Source organism: Otolemur garnettii, unplaced genomic scaffold (assembly GCF_000181295.1).
Source record: "Otolemur garnettii isolate 467f Iridium unplaced genomic scaffold, OtoGar3 scaffold00016, whole genome shotgun sequence".
NCBI lineage: Eukaryota > Metazoa > Chordata > Mammalia > Primates > Galagidae > Otolemur > Otolemur garnettii.
Genome location: NW_003852411.1, coordinates 29,566,726 through 29,583,114, shown reverse-complemented (window position 1 = coordinate 29,583,114; position 16,389 = coordinate 29,566,726). Strand labels below are relative to the sequence as shown.

Below are 16,389 nucleotides of genomic sequence, written 5' to 3'. Positions count from 1 at the left end.
GTTTTAGGTAGTGCAATGAAGCAATAAAAGAAAATAGAAAGCGTATAAATTAGAAAGGAAAAAATAAAATTGTCTCTATTTGCATATGACATGATGCTCTATATAAAAAAACTCAAGGAATCTGTTTTTTAAAAAAATCTCCTATAACTAATAAATGAGATCAGCAAGTTTATAAAGTCAATATACAATTGTGTTTCTGTAGCCTAACAATGAAAAATCAGAAATGTGTTTCTAAGTACCATTTATAATAGTTTCAAGAGTATAAAATACTTAGAGATAAATTTGAGAAAATGCCTGCAAGAAAACTGCTCAGAGACTGAAAACTGCTGAGGAAAATGAAGAAATATTGAATAAATGGAGAGATAGTGTGGTTCTCACGAATCAGAGGACTTGATATTATTACAAGATGAATTCTTTCCAAATTGATCTATAGAATCAACGTGGTCATAATCAAAGTCCCAACAGGCTTTTTAAAGAACTTGACATGCTAAAAAAAAAAAAAAAAAAAAGAAGAACTTGACATACTGATTCTAAAATATATATGGAAATGCAAAAATTATACAGAATAGTTTTTGAAATTCTGAAAAAGAAAAATAAACTTGAAGAAAGTCCAGAAATAGAATCGAATCTATATGGTCAATTGATTTTTGATAAGAAGCCAAGGCAATTCAAGAGGAAAGTACAATCTTTTCAACAAATGGTCCCATAACAAATGGTGGTCATATGTAAAAATCAAACCTTAACCCTTAACTCACACCATATATAAAAATTTATTTGATATGGATCATGTCTCCAAATAGGAGAGCTAGCATTATAGAAAATAACAGAAAAAATCCGGTGGGGACCCCGAGGCGGCGCGGGCATCCACGGCCTCGCCCCAGGTCTCTGCTCCCGCCGTGCTGCCCGCCAGTACAGCCGCAGAGAGCAAGGCCAGCCCTGAGGAACGGCTGGGGGACCTGGGGCTGGAGCTGCGGCTGGGGGCACCGGACCTTTGATGGCTCAGTCCAGGGAGCCAGCCAAGCTGCGTGGGGCGGCTCTGTTTTGTTTAAAAAAAAAAAGAAAGAAAAGAAAAAATCAGAAAATCCTAGTAACCTTGGATTTGGAAGAGATTTGCCAAATTGTGTACAAAAACCATGATCTATCCATAAAAAAAATTGATAAATAGGACTTTATAAAAATTAAAAGTGTTTTCTCTTCAAAAGCAATGATATGAAAATAAAAATACAAGCCACAGATGGAGAGAACGTACTTGCAAGACATATATCTAACAAAGAACACATATCTAGAAGTTATAAGGCAACAAGCCCTTTAGCGGTCAATAACAAGAAAACAGAGGAAAGAGATCTAAACTGATATTACACCCAAATATATACACAGTTAGTAAATAAATATACGAAAACATGAACATCATTAGTCATTAGGAACATGTGAATTAAAATCACAGTGAGCTACTAAGAAATACCCATTAGAATAGCAAAAAGTCTAGAAACTGACCATACCAAGCATTGTTAGGGCAGTGGAGCAACTGGAGCTCTCGTACACTGCTGGTGAGATGGCAAAGAGTTCAACCACTGTAACAGTTAACTTTATATGCCAAAATGACTGGACTAAGTTAAGAGATACCCAGATAGCTGGTAAACATTACTTCTGGTTGTGTCTATGAGAGTGTTCATGGAAGAAATTAGCATTTGAATTGGAAGACTGAGTAAAGATCTACCCTCACCAATGTGGGTGGCCTTCAGTGCCTGAATAGAACAAAAAAGTAGAAATAGGGCAAATTTGATTTCTTCAATTCAGCTGAAACATTTATCTTCTCCTGCCCTCAGACATCAGACTCTTAGTTCTGGGTCTTCAGGCTCTGATTGACACACCATCAGCTCTACGGATTCTCAGGACCTTCAGACTTGGACTGAAATCATACCACTGAGTTTCCTGGTTCTCCAGCTTGCAGAGGGCAGATAGTGGGATTTGTCCGTCTGCCTAAACGTGTGAGCCAATTCCTATGAATTTCTTCCCCTGTACACATTAGTTCTGTTTCTCTGACTAATACTACTAAAATGAAAAACAGTTTGGCATTTTCTTAAAAAGCTAACATAAGCTTACCTAAAAGTACACCTATGCTTATATGAACCAGCCAGTCCATGCCTAGGTACCCAAGATAAATGAAAGCCTGTATCCATATAAACTGTACTTGAAGGTTTATCATAGCTTTATTTCTAGTAGCCATAATTGGAAGCCACCCAAACATTAATCAGGAGGTCAGTGTGTAGACAAAGTGTGATATAGCCATACAATGAAATTGTCCTCTGCAATAGAATAAAAAGAACTATTGATAAAGCCAAGGTGGGTGAATGTGAAAGTAATGATACTGAGTGAAACAAACCAGACAAAAAGAGCACCTGCTGTATGATTCTACTTACATAAAAAATGTGATCTAAACTACAGTGACAGAAAATAGACTAGTGGTTGCCCCGAGAAGGCAGCGAAGGAGGAAGGGATCACAAAAGCACACAAGTAAATTTTTAGGACTCATTCATCTGTTTATTATCTTGGTTGTGGTTATTGCTTCACAGGTGCATTCTTTTGTCAAAATTCATCAAATTGTATAATTTAAAAGTATATATTTAATGTATGTCATTGTATATCAGCAAAGTGATCTTACAAACACATAAAGTGAAAAGACAAGCCCCAGACTGAAAAATATTTGTAACATATAATTGACAAAGAATTTCTATTTAAAACATATAAAATCTCCTTTAAGTTAGTAAGAAAATTCTGCTTGTATATGTATCTTAGAGAAACTCTTATGTGCAGTTTATTTGGTTTTTTGTTTGTTTGGTTGGTTGGTCTGGTTTTTTTTTGAGGGGGGTTGCAGTTTTGGGCCAGGGCTAGGTTTGAACCCACCACCTCAGGTACATGGGGCCAGTGCCCTACTTCTTTGAGCCACAGGTGCCACCCCTGCTGTTTATTTGTTTTTTGCTTTTTTTTTTTTTTTTTTGAGGCTAAAGTACGGTGGCATCATGACAGTTCATTGCAAACTCAAACTCCTCCTCCTGCCTTAGCCTCCCAAGTAGCTGGGAGTAGAGGTGTGCCACCATGTCCAGCCAAGTCTTCTGGTTTTTGTAAAGACAGGGTCTCACTCTTGCTCAGACTGGTCTTAAACTCCTGACCTCAATTGATCTTCCTGGCTCAGCCTTCCAGAGTGCTACCGTTATAGGTGTGAGCCACCGTCCCTGCTCAATGCACAGTTTATAATAGCAAAAACTTGAAAATCACTCACATCTCCGTTGTTGGTAGAATAATCTGGGGCATAATCCCATGTTGGGATGCTTCAGAGCAATGAAAATTAGTTAACTGCAGCTACACAGAACATCAGATTAAATCTTAGGAACACACTGTTAAGTTAAAAGAAAGCAAGTCTCAGAACAATAAATACAGTGTGATAGCACTTCCTCAAAGTTCAAAAGTACAAAATTATTGTAAGTTTGAAATAAAGGGAGTGATTAATGTAAGACCAAGATTGCAGTTGATGATGATGGAGAGGGAACATAATGGAATTCGACAGAGACCCACACAGTACTTCAAGGATTATGATAATATTCTCTCTCTTCAACTGTATAAGGACACAGAAGGGTATATTTCATTATCATTCTTTACACCTTTATATTTTCTATAAATGTTATCTGCTCAATAAAAATAAAGAAGAATAAGCATCAGCCCAGTAGTGACAGGGCTTAGTAGTGACAGCCCAAGGAGGGCTTCTACAGCCTAGGTGGTCTTGGGAAGGAGTGAGGAATGGGAGTGATCCCGTCTCCCTGGAGTATTCTGAGATGATCCTGATGGCAGAACTAACCCTGTGAACTGCGTCCCAGTCTCCATGAGAATACCACAGTCCCAGTGATGCTTTTTATCCCCCAGCGAATCACACCTATTCTAAATAGTTCATTAAGTAAGCTTTAGTCAGGTAAAGCAAAATTTCCCTGCAGTTTTGTGGGGATTCAAGTGTAAAGAGCTGGATAGCTTCACCCCGGATCTTCGGGTGCCTTCTTGCTTTCCATGTTGAGAGCTGGGTCCTCTAAGGACTGATACAGATGGTGTAGGGGAGGGTCTCTGCAGCTAAGACAAAATGGTAAGGGTAGTTAATGCGAAGGGTGGCATGGAAGGGAAAGATTGTTGTGATATGTTTAGAAGCTCCTTAGCCTCTCTCTAACCCTGAGGTTTCTATGTTTTATGGAGTTTTAGGAGTAAAGGTCCATCCAAACACACTTCATTTATTTAATTTTTGTTAGGGCTAGCTAGACTTTTCTTCCTCTTCTGAGGCATCTGGGCCTTTTGCATCACATCAGCTGCAAGGTTGACTGCCTCACTGCCTCCCCCAACGCCCATATTCAGCCACTCTTGGATTCCCTGGGGCCACTTGCACAAAAATGTACATGTCTTAGATAGTGGAAATGTTATTGTAAATGCTTATTTTAGACTGAGCAAGATCCGCTCTCTCGTGCCTATATTGCTGATGTGTCTGCTCCGGTCTGTGGTTTTTGAACAGCTGGAGGGTCATGCTGTCCCTCTCTCTACCTTCAAGGGGGACTGCCTGCCTCTATTTCTGATGGCTCTCTTGTCTCCAAAGGACTGAGTAAAGGGCTAGTGGCTGTTATGACGGGAGAAGGGGAAAGTGTGTGGTCACTGTGCAAAGAGGCAGTGCCGGCCGCTGAGGAAACTGACACAGTGAACATTCAGAGTCAGGGACAATGGTTCCGAAAGGGCCACCTGGAGATGAGGGAAGATGCTGTAGCCTCTACACTGCCCCTATTTCTGAGTCTCCTAAGGTTTCTCCAGCTATCAGATGCCTCCTTCTCCAATTTCCTTAGGATCAGTGGCTTAAAGTCTGGCTATGAGCCTGAGCCGTGGGCTGATGGCTAGGCCCTCTGGAAGTCAATTTTCTTTTTTCCTCTGCTCTTTCCCAGAAGATTCTCCCTGCCTCATACTCATATTTCCATTCAGAATGAGCAGTCACATGAGTCTAGACAGACCTGGGTACAAACTTCTGTGGGCTTTGGATGGTCAGAGCAAAGGCAATCTTTTTCTTTTTCTTTTTTTTGTTTTTTTTGAGGCAGAGTCTTACTTTGTTGCCCTTGGTAGAGTGCCGTGGGGTCATAGCTCACAGCAACCTCAGACTCCTGGGCTTAAGCAATTCTCTTGCCTCAGCCTCCCAAGTAGCTAGGACTACAGGCGCCCACCACCATGCCCAGTTATTTTTAGACACAAGGTCTTGCTCTGACTCAGGCTGGTCTCAAACCTATAAGCTCAGTCAATCCACTCGCCTTGGCCTCCTAAATGCTGGGATTACAGGCGTGAGCCACCATGCCCGGCCATGCCATGGCAATTTTCTTCCCCCTCTGTTTTGCTATGTTTCAGTTACCAAAGACAAGTGAGCCCTAGAGCAGGATGGGGCAGGACGTCTGAATTCTCATCGCTGATTTCCCCAGTGATTTTCCACATGGCCTTCAAGCCATTTCCCGCCTCCTGTCCTCTATTGCTTCTCAGTGAAGTAGACAGTTGTTGTAGTGACTCTTCCCGGATACATGAAGGCCATTTGGACATCAGAAAGGTCTCTGCTCTCTGTGAGGGAATTTTTGAACAATCGACAGTGCCATTATTTCATTACAGCCCTAAGGATGCAAATGACACCAGAACCAACCTGGTCAAATCTGGATGCTGAAACCAATCACTACTTTGAGAAAGACAACAGACCTCAGATGTGAGGCCTTAAGACAGTTAGATTTATTTCCTCTTTTCTAATTTGAGAGGTTTCATTTTGAAAATAATCACTGTTGAGGTTGCAGGAGACCTAAACACAGCCGACATGAAGTTGGGCTGTGTCCTCACAGCCAGGGCCTTCTACCTGTCCCCTGTGATGCTCTGGGCAGCCCAGATGTTACTGGGTAAGTAAAATGTTTGAATATCGGTGTGAGATTGGAGCTAAGTGTGGCTTTGGGAAAAGACCCAAAAGAAAGGAACGTGGGCTAATTTGACCCTCCAGAGAAGCAGTGTTCAGGTGGGATAGGGGTAGTAGGTATGAGAAAATTTGGTGTGCAGGACTGAATGGCTTGTTTGCAATAGAAAAATTGTCAAACCTGTCCTGTCCTCAAAGTCCCCTCTCACTATGATGCTCTCTCTAGCTGCAATCACAAATCTTACTTTTCATTTCTGAGACAAGTTTCTTGAAGGGATAGTCTTCACTTGCTCTCTCCACTTCCTCACTTCTCGTACCCCCTTGCAGTCTGGCCTCCACTGGAATGGATCTCACCTGGATTCCAGTGACCTCCCTATGGACTGGTCCTTGCACACTATGTAGTTCTTAGACTGCTCAGCTTCTCTGCTACCTTGGGCTCTGTTAATCACTTATTCTTTCCTGCCTTCTCTACTCTTCTGGCTCCGTGGCACCATTTTCTCCTTGTACTACACGTACTTCTCTTGGCCCCTCAGCAGCTTCTCTTCTCTCCCCCTTCAATACTAGTGTTCTCCCTTGTTTCAGCCTTGCCTTTCTGCTCATCTTTCTTTATATAATCTTCTTCATGAACTTATTTGTCTGCATAATTTTTGCCACTACAACTGCATAGACTCCCAAGTCATATCCCCAATAGGCTTTTGAGCTTCACTAGCAAATGTCAAGCTTTACACAAGATACGCAAGAGCTGTCCACAAAATATCCAGCCATTGTCAATACTATGCTCCGTAGGGCATGGCTGGATACTGCCCAAGTAGCCCTTTAATATACCTGCTCATCTCACAGGTATCTCAGCCCCCTGTGAGCTCATCTGTTCCCCTAGCTCTCACTTCTTTTAATTCATCTCCCACTATTTCTGATCTCAGTTAATGGAACCAGCATCTACCCTGACATCCAGGACCAAAATCTGAGAGACAACCCATGCTCTTCCTGCTCCTTCATTCTCGATAGCTGATTAATCCTCTAGTTTGGCAAATTTTACCTCCTAAATTATTCTTGGAAACAGTTCCTTTCCTGAAACATCACCGATGTCTTAGGACAAGCCCTCATTATCTATGATTTGGCCCAGGAACTTCCTAACAAATAATCTCTTTGCCCCAGCTTTGTGTCCTTGAAATGAATTCTGCAGTGTGTAGCCAGAGTGCTTTCTAAAACCAAGCTGACCAGCCCATGCTCCTTATCATGGCACCCAAGGCCCACCACAACCTGGCCCCTACTGACCTCTCCTCCACCTTCTGAGCCTTGCAATGTATGCTCTGATAAATCCCAATCAGCTTATGTTTCCACTTTCACACATCGGATGCACCTGTCCCCAAGGCTTTGCTTATACTACTGTTTCCACCTGAAATGAGCCCCCTTCATGCCTCTTCTCTTCCCCTGTACAAACTTATAAGTCTAAAGACTCAACTCAGTTGGCATCTTTTTTTTTTTTTTCTTTGAGACAAGAGTCTCCCTCTGTCACCCTGGCTAGAGTGCCATAGTATCATCTTAGCTCACAGCAACCTCAAACTCTTGTGCTCAAGTGATCCTCATGCCTCAGCTTCCTCAGTAGCTAGGACTACGGGTGCTCAACACAACACTCATCTAGTTTTCCTATCTTTAGTAGGCCTGAGTCTCACTGTTGCTCAGGCTGGTCTTGAACTCCACCCACCTGAGTCTCCCAGAGTCCTAGGATCACAGGCTACCATGTTCGGCTGGGAAGCTTTTCTTCAACCCTCTTTTCTGCTTCAATGTCTGCCTATGAGATCTTTTTCTTATTACTTTCCTGCTCATGTTGAAATAATATCTCCAACTACCTGTGTCTTGCACTAAACTGAATGCCATTTGTGGGTAGGAACAAAGTTTTCTGGATTTGGTTTTGTGGCAAGAACTGCAGACTTGCAATCAGATGCTTGGGATTCAATCTCCTCTTCTATTTGCCATCTCTATGTCACTTTAGAAAGTCACTTTTTATATCCCTGACTCAGTTTTCTCATTCGTAATGATTGTAACAGCAATGATGCTCATCACAGAAGATTTATTGAGTGAAAGTGCCTGGTAGCCCAACCAGATTTTATTTTTAAAAAGGAAAAAAGGAGAGGAGGCTGAGTTCACTTGAGCAACAGGGGAGGAACTGAAAAGAGGTAGCGGGGTAGTGAGGGGAGCTGAGAGAAGATGGAGAGAAAGCACCGGGTGCTGATATGACCAGAATTAGGAAGTAGCAACGCCACAAAGCCAAAGAAGAGCATTGGGCTGATGGGCAAGGCAGAGAACAAAGGCCAGTGGGACAGGAAGGGACAGGGTGAAGACATGAGGCCTGTGGCTGGAAAATGGAGAGAGGGGTTGGGGCAAGGAGAGAGGGGTTACAGAACTGGGAGAAAAGGCACTTACCCTGCCTGGGGCAACCATGGAGGTAAGATTTGGGTTGAAGAGATGGGGTGAGAATCCACGACTCTAAGTTTCAACCTGAAAGCAAACAATTGTTCACAGTTCCCAAGAGGAACCAGGAGTAGGAGGTCAAGGGGAGAAAGAAAGATGGAGAAAGGGCTCTGCCATTGCTAGGGCAAGTTCGAGGGTAGAGGGTATTAAGATAAAGATGGCTGAAAAGTGGAGAGGAGGAGCAGGGATGGTACTAAAAGCTCTTTGGTAGATAACACAGTCAAGGCTAATGAGCCAAGTGAATTTTGGAAATCTGAGAATGAGGAAGAAAGTCCCTGAGGAAGGTCTGAGGACTGAAGTAGACCATGTCTGCACAGTGAAGAAAAGAGAACACTGAATTTGAACTCAGATACACCTGACTTTCTTATTCTATTCCTTACTCTCTTCTTAAATCTTACGTATATTAATTTACTTATCTAAGCCTCTTTCTTTAAGATTTATGAGATTAAAGTCACATACCCTGGAAAGTTTGTGAAGATTAAATAAAATAATGCATAAAACTGCTAGTAGGGTCTGGCACCCAGCAAATGTTAGAATCTGATGTCTCCCTTTCCCTTCTGTCCTATGCCTGCCTGCTCTGGGGTCACCGTTGTCTTTGGGCCCTGGTTCCTACGTTACAGCTGGATGTCATACTGGTGAGTTTACTATTCTTTCATCTCTCCCCTCCATCTGCCCCAAATTACAGTCCATTCACTGGGAGCACCTGGATGCCAGTGAACCAAGGTCAAAACTATCCCTCTGAGACACTCACAAGGATCTCTTGGAAGAAAAGGTTTTGGTGTTTTCCTATTCTAATTCTAAAAAGAATGATTTCCCCAGGAGAGGAAGGAAGGCTTGTAGAGGGCAATTTCCTGTACTCTTTCTCCAAGTTGCGTGATTTTCTGCTTCTCCCCTGGGCCATGCCCTCTTCAGCTGCTGGTTTTGAGACACTGCAGTGTGAAGGACCCATCAGGACTAAGAAGAGCTACTGCCACACCAGGGATGACGTGAATGGCCAAAGAGAAGCTGACTTCCAAGTCAAGAGCTACACTTTCAGTGAACCCTTCCATCTGATTGTGTCCTATGGTGAGGTCCTGGGAAGGCTTGGTCAGTGCCCCAGACCCCTACTATCAGCCCCACAGCCTGCACAGCAAGGTGCCCCCAGGAAACTGAACATGGGAGGAGGTCCTTCTTCCCAAACTTCAGCCTGCAGCAACCAGAGTATCCTAAGTCTGAGGCCCTGGAGAAGCAGTTTCACACTGCCAATCAGGGGTGAAGCTACCTGGACTCTCAGAGAAAGCTTAGGGTAGTCTGCTGTAAGCATAATTGGGGGAGCTCCCAAGGGAGGTAGTGGGTGACACTCAGCTCTTTCTCTGGGCCACAGATTGGCTGATCCTCCAAGGCCCAGCCATGCCAGTATTTGAAGGAGACCCATTGGTTCTGCGCTGCCAGGCCTGGCAAGATTGGCCACTGACTGAGATCACCTTCTACCGAGATGGCTCAGCCCTGGGTCCCCCTGGATCTGACAGAGAATTATCCATTGCTACATTGCAAAAGACAGACAGCGGGCACTACCACTGCAGTGCTGTCTTCAGGAGCCCTGGCCCAGGGAGCCCAGAAACAGCATCCCCTGTGGCTATCACAGTCCAAGGTAAGAACAGAGGCCGTGTTGTCATGGCAGAGGAGGGTGAGGAGAGACAGGAAACCCCAAATTGTCTTTCTTTGGCCTGGAGGTGGCAAGATCATCAAAGCCTGAAAGAGCACACTGCTGGCAAATGCCCACACTGGGTGGCAGCAGGGGTGAGAACTCAATGTCACCTTTTTAAGTCATCTTGAGCCACTCAGAGCTCAGCGTCTTTCCTCCCACCCAGATGTTTGCTTCCCCGGGCTCACTGATTATCTAGAAGGTTGTCAGATTGGCCCATCTCTGGACCTTTCCCAGTCCTGTCTACTTGAAGAGAGAGAAGTTGAAAGGTTCAAATGGAACCTTGCTAAGACAGCCTGTTCCTGACAGAAACATGGGAAGGGGAGTGTGACGGGCTCTCGGCCTCTCGCGTGTCTGTCTGAAGATAGGATGGCTGAGCTCTTCTTTCTCGCCTATCTTTCCCCAGAACTGTTTCCAGCCCCAGTTCTCAGAGCCGTCCCCTCAGCCGAGCCCCAGGAGGGAGGCCCAGTGACCCTGAGCTGTCAGACAAAGCTGCCCCTGCAGCGGTCAGCTGCCCGCCTCCTCTTCTCCTTCTACAAGAATGGAAGGACAGTGCGGAGCTGGGGCTTCTCCTCAGAATTCCAGATCCCCACAGCCTCGGAAGAACATTCTGGGTCGTACCAGTGTGAGGCAGCCACTGAGGACAATCAAGTTTGGAAGCAGAGCCCCCAGCTAGAGATCAGGGTGCAGGGTGAGTCCGTGTGCGTGAGTCTGCTGTGGATGTGTGTGGAAAATGGGAGGATGGGACGAATGCACCCATGAGCGGGGTTCAGTGTGAGCCAGTTCAGAAGGGACACTGAGGAGGCAGGACTAATAAGCCAGAGTACAAACGCAGAACCCCTTCCTCAGACCAGGACCTGAGCCAGCTCCACACTGCTGCCCCATGGAACTTAGCACCCCTGCGTCTTTCTGGGCATTTGTAGGAATATAATACCTAGAATGAGGATGTACAATCCTGGGAGCCACCATTAAGAAGGCTGCACTTGACCTGAATACTGCCAGAGGAGGTGTCCAGGGTGGTGAGGAACCTTGAAGCCAAGCTATATGAAAAATCATGGAAGGGACTAGAGATGATCATTCTGAGGAGGAGATGACTTGGGGTGGTCAGCAGAGGTGTCCTCAAAAAGCTGAAGGTTGGCACAAGGATGAGGAATTAGACAAACATACAATAAGGAGCTTCCCCTAGAACCAGTTACCACATCCACGCCTCAGGAAATTAGCTTCTGTCTTGATAAATGGGGAACTGTCTCAGAGTCGTAGATACCTGGTGGTGGGGCCTCCTTGCTGAAGATTTTCAGGCAGAGGCAGGTAAGCTTCAGGGTAAAATTTGGATTGGGGGTCCCAGAGTCCTCAAGGTCCTCTTGCCATTGGGCCCCCTGGCCACTTTTAGAGAGTAAGAAAGATTGACCAGGGATCTGAGGATGGGGCCAAGTCAGGCTTCACTCTCACATGTGCCTCCTGCCCCACGATCCAGGTCCCTCCAGCTCTGCTGCATCACCTGCCCTGAATCCAGCTCCTCAGAAATCAGCTGCTCCAGGAACCCCTCCTACTCCAGAGCCCCCGAGGCCTCTGCCCACTTCTTCTTCTGAAGATCCCAGCTTCTCTTCTCCTTTAGGGGTGCCAGACCCCCACCTGCACCACCAGATGGGCATTCTGCTCAAACATATGCAGGATGTGAGAGTTCTCCTTGGTCACCTGGTCATGGAGCTGAGGGAATTGTCTGGCCGCCGGAAGCCTGGGACTACAGAGGCTGCTGCCAAATAGAAGTACACAATTCACCCACGATATTGCTCAACCACCCCAATAAATCTGATTCTTTCTGTTATTTTCTCTTCATGGCCTGCACATATGCAATCAGTAGTTTTCCAGGTTGTTTCAGTGTTTTGTTGGAATAATGGAGGTAGGTGAGTGTAAATCAGTTGTACCAAGTGATCATTGGAGTTTAGCTACAGTTGTGTGTTCTTCTCTCAACATGATGACACAACTCTACTCTCTCTTGGCCAGGAATTTCCTTTTCTTGCCCAGATCAGAATCTGGTGATTTAAAGAGAAGCAATGGAAGTGGATTTAATGCAGCAGTCTCAAGTGGGGGGTAATTATGGCCATTGTACTAGGGTGGGGACATGTGTGCTACTGGCATCTAGCAAGCAGAAGCCAGGGATACAGCTAAACATCTGATAATGCGGAGGACACCCCCACAACAAAAGATTATCTGGCCCAAAATGTCAATGGTGTCCAGGCTGAGAAACCCTAGCCTAACAAAACCCTAGGTGTTGTGCTCTGGGTGAAATTTTGGCCCTTCTAATTATCATCTCCTTCCAGCCTCATTCAGCAAGTCTTCTTTTTTCTTTTTCTTTTTTTTTTTTGAGACAGAGTCTCATTATGTTGCCCTTAGTAGAGTGCTGTGACATCACAGCTCACAGCAACCTCAAACCCTTGGGCTCAAGTGATTCTCTTGCCTCAGCCTCCCAAGTAGCTGGGACTACAGGCACCCACCACAACACCGGGCTATTTTTTGTTGCAGTTGTCATTGTTGGTTAGCTGGCCCAGGCCAAGTTTGAACCCCCCACCTTCAGTGTATGTAGCTGGTGCCGTAAACACTGTGTTGCGGTGCCAAGCCTCAACAAGTCTTCTTTACATGCTAGTACATAGTCGTTGCTATGGTCCAAATGTTTTTCCTTCCCCTCAAATTCATATGAAATCCTAATCCCCGAAGTGATGATATTCGGAAGTGGGCCTTTGGGATATGATGAGATCAAGAGGGCACAGCCCTCATGATTGGGATTAGTGTCTTTAAAAAAACAAAAAGGCCCTAGTGAGCTAATTCACCCTCTCACCATATGAAGACACAGCAAGAAGGTTCCATCTATGAACCAGAAAGCAAGACCTTGCCAGGCTCTGAATCGGTTGGCACCTTGATCATGAACTTCCCAGCTCGGAACTATGAGAAATAAATTTCTGGCTGGGGGCAGTGGTTCACGCCTGTAACCCTAGCACTCTGGGAGGCTGAGGTGGGTGGATTCCTTGAGCTCAGGAGTTCGAGACCAGCCTGACCAAGCATGAGACCCCATCTCTACAAATAGCCAAGTGTTGTTGCCGGAGCCTATAGTTCCAGCTATTCAGGAGGCTGAGAGGCAAGAGAATCGCTTGAGCCCAAGAGTTCGAAGTTGCTGTGAGCTATGATGCCATAGCACTCTACCAAGTGCAACAAAGAGGGACTCTGTCTCAAAATAAATAAATTAATTAATTAAGACAAAAAAAAGAAAAGAAAAGAAATAAATTTCTGTTGTTTATAAGCTATTCAGTTTATGATATTTTGTTACATATAATGGCCCAAACAGACTAAGGCAGTTGGCCTCTGCTACACATCTGAATTTATGCTGTGTCAAGAATGCTCATAAGACAGTGTCTCTGCCTACAGAGGGCTTAGACTTTGGGGTGGAGGGGCAATAATTGTGTTTAATAATACAATTAAGGCTGGGCACCCATAGCACCGTGGTTATGGCATCAGCCACATACACCAAGGGTGGTGGGTTCAAACCCAGCCCTGGTCTAGCTGTCCATCAATGACAACTGCAACAAAAAATGACCAGGCATTGTGGCAGGTGCCTGTGGTCCCAGCTCCTTGGGAGGCTGAGGCAGGAGAATCGCTTAAGCCCAAGAGTTTGAGGTTGTTTAGAGCTGTGACACCACAGCACTCTCCCAAGGGTGACATAGTGAGACTGTCTCCAAAAAACAAAACAAAACAAAACAAAAAACACAGTTAAAACAGAGTACAGAAATATTTTCTGCAGGAAATTTTTTCTAATCCCACAGGGCTTAGAAATATGTGATCAAGCATAATATTGTCACAGCAGTAAATATTTGTTTCTGAAATATTTTTCCTCTAATAACATATATGACTCTTTTAATTCCCTAGTCATACTTTTTTCTATGCTACTGTACGTTCTCAGCCAATGAGAGGCAGCCCGGCAGACTCTGCAGTAACTTCAGGTCTGTTTTGTTTGTTTGTTTTTGTTTTTTGCATGATAAGCCTTACCAAAGCAAGACTTTCAAAAAATTGATCAAAAACTGGGATCTGTTTCTCTCCATGAAAGGCTTCTCCAATAGGAAGAAAAACCAGAGTATGTAACCTCAGGTCTGTGAGTTAACTCACCATTTTATAAAGACCTCAGCCAATGAGTGTTCTACCGTGTTATCCTGAATTACATGGTGTGATGTCCCCCACTGTGGCCTTTCTTTGTGCCATTTATTCTGTGCAGTTTTGACCCCCAGTGTTTTACAAAAGATGTGCACGAGTTCAAGACCAGTTTTAACAAATGTCAGACACCATCTCTACTAAAAATAGAAAAACTGAGGCAGGAGGATCGCTTGAGCCCAAGAGTTGGAGATTGCTGTGAGCTATGATGCCACGGCATTCTACCCAGGGCAACAGCTTGAGACTCTGTTTAAAAAAAAAGAAAGAAATTAAAACTGAGAAACACTTAAAATGTTCATTAATTCACTTAGCAATTATCAATTACACATTAACATAAAACGTTTTTGTGAAAAATAACTATCTTTTGAAACAAGAGTAGCATTGTTTTTTGTTTTTGTTTTTTTTTTTTGAGACAGAGCCTCAAGCTGTCCCCCTGGGTAGAGGGCTATGGCATTACAGCTCACAGCAACCTCCAACTCCTGGGCTCAAGCGAGTCTCCTGCCTCCGCCTCCCAAGTAGCTGGGACCACAGGTGCCCGCCACAATGCCCGGCTATTTTTTGGTTGCAGCCGTCATTGTTGTTTGGCGGGTCCGGGCTGGGGATTCGAACCCGCCACCTTAGGTGTACGTGGCTGGCGCCTTAGCCGGTTGAGCTATAGGCGCCGAGCCAAGAGTAGCATTGTTAATCTCCTTGTCTTATTTAATAGAAGACAGCTGGATTTTCATATCTACTTCTGTCTGCAGTATATTGTTTCAGTTGAAGTTCATTAAAAAAAATCTGGCCTCATCACCCGCAAACATATGGTTGGAAAAGAGAGGAACATTTTAAGACACTTTTCAAATAGTTGTGGAGATTCTTTTCTGATGCTGCACCAAAACTCTACAAGGGGTAGTTTCTTAATGATTAGTTGCACTATGGAACATGAAACCATATGAATAAACACTTCTTACTCTGTCAATGAGTGAATAGGAACTGGATTCTAGGCAGAGGGCCTAGTGCGAAGGCTTTTGCTCCCACACAGCCTAATGAGAAAAGGGTCTTGGGGAAGGACAGAAGGAATACAGAGTAATGATCTGAGAGATGTTAATAGGGATCAGATATGGAGTAACGTTGATCCTCCCAGACAAACAGGCCCTATGCCCAGCCCAGAAGGAGGAAAAACTTGGTTCAGTTACAACTTAGAAGAGGCAAAAGGAAGGGACACGGCAGCCTGCTAGAATCCTGGGACGAAGTTTAAGGGGTGTGTGTGTGTGTGTGTGTGTAATAAAAACAATAGTTCTCACCCTAGTCTTGCCTCCTTGAAGTTTTTCTTCCCTGTTGGCACCAACCTTCCCCCTTCCCAGGAGATATGGAAAAATACAAAAGTTTCCAACAGTCTCCCAGCCAGACAAATGCTGTTAGTTTTCATTTGCTGTGTGAGAATTTCTTAAAAGCTAAAGGCATTCCATTTAAAGGAATACTTGAGTCTCTATTCTGAAATTGTCCTGTATACTCCTTTGGTATTGAAATAGCTTTTTTTACTGAAAAGTTTACATTTGAGAATAGTATTTAATATATATATATATATTTGAGACAAAGTCTTTCTTTATCACCCTCAATAGACTGCCATGGTGTCATAGTTCACAGCAACCTCTTATGCTCAAACAATCCTCTTGTCTCAACTCACCAAGTAGCTGGGACTACAGGTATCTGCCAATAAGCCTAAGTAGTTTTAGAGACAGGGTCTCGCTCTTGCTTAAGCTGGTCTCAAGCTGTTGAGTTCAAGCAATTCACCTGCCTCAGCCTCCCAGAATGCTAGGATTATAGGCATGAGCCACCACATTAGCCTTAAATGATTTTTTAAATGTTCTTATGTAGGAAAAGAAAAATTTGTTTGGGCTTGGTGCCTGTAGTTCAGTGGTTATGCTGCCAGCCACATGTACCGAGGCTGGCCGGTTTGAACCCAGCCTGGACCAGCTAAAAAACAATGACAACTACAACAAAAAAATAGCCAGGCATTGTGGCTGGTGCCTGTAATCCCAGCTACTTGGGAGGCTAAGGCAAGAGAATCACTTACGCCCAAGAATTAGAGGTTGCTGTGAGC

The 16,389-nt window shown here is 44.4% G+C and overlaps 1 protein-coding gene across 6 annotated transcripts; it reads left to right on the top strand.

The window, feature by feature from the left end:
• The first annotated feature begins 5,848 nt into the window (after window positions 1-5,848).
• Window positions 5,849-11,873, top strand: FCRLA (Fc receptor like A). Of its 6 annotated transcripts, XM_012802622.2 has the most exons (6): window positions 5,849-5,942; window positions 9,046-9,060; window positions 9,338-9,490; window positions 9,789-10,055; window positions 10,516-10,800; window positions 11,584-11,873. In XM_012802622.2, the coding sequence occupies exons 1-6, from the start codon at window positions 5,864-5,866 to the stop codon at window positions 11,871-11,873; spliced, it is 1,089 nt and encodes a 362-aa protein (XP_012658076.1). In that variant the 5' UTR covers window positions 5,849-5,863. The 6 variants fall into 6 exon arrangements, with proteins under 6 accessions (XP_012658076.1, XP_012658077.1, XP_012658078.1 ...); XM_012802623.2 differs by lacking the exon at window positions 9,046-9,060; XM_012802624.2 differs by lacking the exons at window positions 9,046-9,060; window positions 9,789-10,055.
• The last annotated feature ends 4,516 nt before the right edge of the window (window positions 11,874-16,389 follow it).

Excerpts from the sequence above, each read along its gene's own strand:
- FCRLA (XM_012802622.2), top strand. The coding sequence starts at position 5,864 with ATGAAGTTGGGCTGTGTCCTCACAGCCAGGGCCTTCTACCTGTCCCCT. Across the intron at positions 9,491-9,788 it reads CCATCTGATTGTGTCCTATG|ATTGGCTGATCCTCCAAGGC; the intron begins GTGAGGTCCTGG and ends TCTGGGCCACAG. Across the intron at positions 10,056-10,515 it reads TGTGGCTATCACAGTCCAAG|AACTGTTTCCAGCCCCAGTT; the intron begins GTAAGAACAGAG and ends ATCTTTCCCCAG.